Raw genomic sequence first — 4,075 nt, 5'->3', positions numbered from 1 at the left:
CTGAAATTTGCCAACCACTCATCAAAGCCTAACTGTTATGCAAAGGTATTTATTGGTCTTAATTCTTTTGGTCCAATTATGAAGGTAGGCATTGACATTGACATTGACATGCAGATAATAAAGGTGGGAGGCGATCATCGTGTTGGCATATTTGCCAAAGAGCATATTGAAGCTGGAACAGAGCTCTACTATGATTACTGTTATGAGCCTCAGCATTCACCACCATGGGCTCTCAAACCTCCTCATCGACCAAAGAAGCACCAATCTCATCTATAAAAAGACTTTTTTTTTCTATTTGTTGGATTGAGAAGTTTTTTGAGGTCATCTTTTGGTTGAACTAGACATGGTTTGAGCAAGTGTAATAATGTTTCTTGTTAGTCATAAAAGTCGGAATACATTGATTAGAACAACAACTATATACTTGGATTGGAAGAGGAAACTGGCTGGCTATACAAATTGCACCATTTAATTATGTTACAAAAGGTATCTGAATTGAATCACTGCACAAAGCTACTGTTTCTAACCTTATTAGACTGCAGACGAAGATACAAGAGCTGATTCCAGATATCTGGAACTCCAGGCAGACACCAATGGCTGCAATCTTCCCCTTTCAAACCACTACTGCTCCCCTTTCTTCTTCCATAAATAGATGGGTGACCATCAGTTCTGTAATCTGACAAACGGGTTATGTTCAAGAAATTGACAGGGGTTTTCATCTGCTGTATCACCTCTTCTACAATCACATTCTTTTCTGGATAATTGATGGTTGCAGTTTGGTGGTTGAGGGGCTGAGAAGCTTCCTTACAATGACCACCCGCATTCCAATTGCCTCCCCTGAAATGGGAAGGAGCAGAAGTTCGAAAGAAAACTTGTGTTTTTCTTGGATTGATGTATTTATCAAGCCATGATCCCCAAGTTACCATGGATTTCCTGAAAGCTGTTGACACCTCAAGATGAGGCACAACATTATCTCCTTCCTGATAGTAATTCACCCTGTCACAGTCACAGTTGTTGTAATTTGTAAATGTTATTTACAGCAAGCTCAACGGATGTTTAATCTCTAAGAAAAAGTTACCCTGATTTAGTTTTGTAATGGCTCCACCAATGAGCGGTGTTAAATATGAGAAAGTCAGCTCCTTTCCATCTGGATGAGCTCCTATCAACAGTATCAATTCGCAGGGTCTGCAACCGTTTCCTTCCAACTCTTGCCTTCCCCTCATGAACCAAGAAATGGGACACATAATATTCAACTGTGCACTTGTAATCCTGTCACAAGAAGAGAAAGAGAATATATATATATATATATATATATATATATATATATATATATATATATATATTCCAGAATGATCGCATAACTCTAAAACATTCACAAAAATCTTCATTACCACAAATCTGAAACAGTAGTTTCCTTTCTCTTTGGTGATACGCCTGCCATGTGTCTCATAGACCTTCTTTGGATCTTTAACCACACTCATTAACAGACATAGCATGGATTCCCATTGATTCCTATTGATGGAATCACCCACAAACACTAGCCTTTTTCCTCGGATCAGTTCCAGCATGTTTGTTGCGTTGAACCTATATACAACATATATAATTCATTCAAAATCAGAACCCAACCAATGTTTGCAGCTTTATGCATATTTTGGAATCAAGGTAATCAGAGAATAACTCTCTATGTGAAAAGTGCTTGCAAGACTAAGCATTAAAAAAAGAAAAATTACCTTGGAATGTAGCAATCTTGAGGCTGCCACCTCCATTTCATATAGTCTTTATCCAATCTTCCATTGGCCTCACAATTGAAACCTTCATCTATAAAAGGGCAAGTAAAAGTAGAGTACAGAGGATAACTCTCATCGTAAACCCATTTCCCCTTTGTAACATCACACACCTTTTCACCCTTTTCTTCCTGAAAATCACTTGTGTGAACTCTTTCACTTATCGACTTCAAAAACAATCCTTCAGAGACCAAATCCTCGGATTTATTTTGAGGAATCGTGTGATTGGTAGCTATCGAAGTATGGATATGAAAATCTGAAAGTTTAGTAGCATTTACAGCATCAATCTTGTGTGGTTCCAGATCACTCTCACTTGATTTTCTCTGAAATTCATGAAAGCTGAAGGAAACGTTGGCACTTTCTGATGTATTCAACGGTTTACCGAAATGGGTTTGATTAAGATGTGCAAGACTTCCCACTAAGCGTATTGGAAAGTTGGAAATGAAGGGTTGGGAGTGGTCTTGAGAGGGGGGTTGAATCTCACTGAACTGAAAACGGGTTTCTCGATTGATGAGAAAGGGATCGCTTTTGAAAACCCAAATGGAGAAAAATGTAAGAAAGATGATGGAGAAGGAGATAGTTAAAGAAAGTACAAAGAATCTTGTGCGTTTGAAGGAGAAACTTCTTTGTTTCTCGATGGCCATTTTGGGAGTGTAAGTGTGAGGATGAGAGGCTCAAGAAAAAGGTGCACATGGAGATGGAGTATGAAGATGACAGAAGAGAACCGACAGTGACAGTGAAGGGAAGCAGAAAATTAAGGCGGAGTGGTTCGTATGTTGCTCATATTTTAATACAAAATTTTGAAATGTTTATGCTTACGGTGGTGGCAAGCACATGCGTCTTCTCGTCGATCACAAAGTCATCCCTTCCTTCTTAATCCTTATCGTTTCTTTTGTTTTCTTTGTTTTTTTCTTTGATTTTTGGTAAATACACCCCACCTGGAACTTCCGAACTTGTGTAGTTACCATGGGCATCACATGATCACAACCTAAAATAATATGACCTTCAGACTTTGTATTATATGAGCAATCATCATAATCTATCTCATTCAGAATTCAGAAAGAAAGGCTGGAAAATAATACTAATATTTTGTACGGATTTCGTAAATTCATGATATTTGACATCACCATCACAGATCCTTATTACTCTGCCATAATTGAATTTTAGTCCAGACTATTCTGTTTATATAAACATACAATACAAGAAAATAGTTTATTGTCAAAATTGCAACTTCGCTTATAAAAAGCTACATGACATGTTTAAAATCTGGATCCGATTGTCACTTTGATATTTGGAAATAGGGTACGGAAATTAGCCCATAAAAATTAAAATCCATTTAATTATTTCATCAATAAATCTGGTCCCACACAGGAAAATGCCAATCTCCTGACCTTCAATTGAATTATCCATAGTTTTTCCAATAGTTTTCATTTTCTTTTTTTAATATTCAGTTAAACTATATATCATATCACCAACAAATTTAATAGCTAGGGGTCCCAAAAATCAAAAGTAACTGAAAATCCGTAAAGAAAAAGTGTATATTCTTAGCTATATCAATCGAATACATTATGTGTATTAAGCAAATAAAAGATAAGACCAAAATTGGTCATTGAAAATTGTCATTTTTGTGTGAAAAGTTTTGGACTTACACCATTTATAGATGAGTGTGGGACGGAACCGGTACCGTTCCCGATTTTCCGAATACCGAATTTAATCGAAAGTAAATCCCGAATACCGTACCGAATTAACGTTACCGGTATCGGTACCGGTACCGAGAATGGTACCGATTTTCGGTACTAGTACTGGTACCTATGGTACCGAAACTCGGATTTTGGGATTTTGGAGTACCGAGTACCGTTCCATATTTTTAAATTTGGTACCGATTCCGGTACGGTACCGGTACGAAATCGGGACTTGATACAAATTGTTCATCCCTAGCACCATTTGTCCAAAACTTTAATTTTGTTGTGAGTTTTTTTTCTTCTTTATTTATTTGTTTACTTTTTTTATTAACTGAACTATTTTTTAAATTAAAAATTTTTAAAAATACAAACCACCTCTCTCTCTCTCTCTCTCTCTCTCTCTCTCTCTCTCTATATATATATATATATATATATATATATATATATATATTCAACTTTGATTTTAAATAACTTTTTTTTGTTATATAATTTTTTTCATACAGGATATATGAATAGATTGTTTTTTTAAATGTATTTTCATTGTTATAAGTTTCATCAAAAATTATATAACACAAATAAAATTATTTATGGTCAAACTCGACATGGAAAGAC

At 35.7% G+C, this 4,075-nt stretch overlaps 1 protein-coding gene across 1 annotated transcript; it reads right to left on the bottom strand.

Annotated features, from left to right (window-relative positions):
* Positions 1-347: 347 nt before the first annotated feature.
* On the bottom strand, positions 348-2,930 carry LOC111902062 (protein trichome birefringence-like 6). The gene is made up of 4 exons (XM_023897935.2): positions 1,728-2,930; positions 1,389-1,581; positions 1,076-1,266; positions 348-993 (listed from the first exon to the last, which is right to left on the bottom strand). The coding sequence occupies exons 1-4, from the start codon at positions 2,423-2,425 to the stop codon at positions 498-500; spliced, it is 1,578 nt and encodes a 525-aa protein (XP_023753703.1). The 5' UTR covers positions 2,426-2,930; the 3' UTR covers positions 348-497.
* Positions 2,931-4,075: the final 1,145 nt, after the last annotated feature.

Source organism: Lactuca sativa, chromosome 9 (genome assembly GCF_002870075.4).
Source record: "Lactuca sativa cultivar Salinas chromosome 9, Lsat_Salinas_v11, whole genome shotgun sequence".
Taxonomy (NCBI): domain Eukaryota; kingdom Viridiplantae; phylum Streptophyta; class Magnoliopsida; order Asterales; family Asteraceae; genus Lactuca; species Lactuca sativa.
The sequence above is the reverse complement of the archived record's forward strand: the minus strand, read 5'-3'. Positions and strand labels throughout refer to the sequence as shown.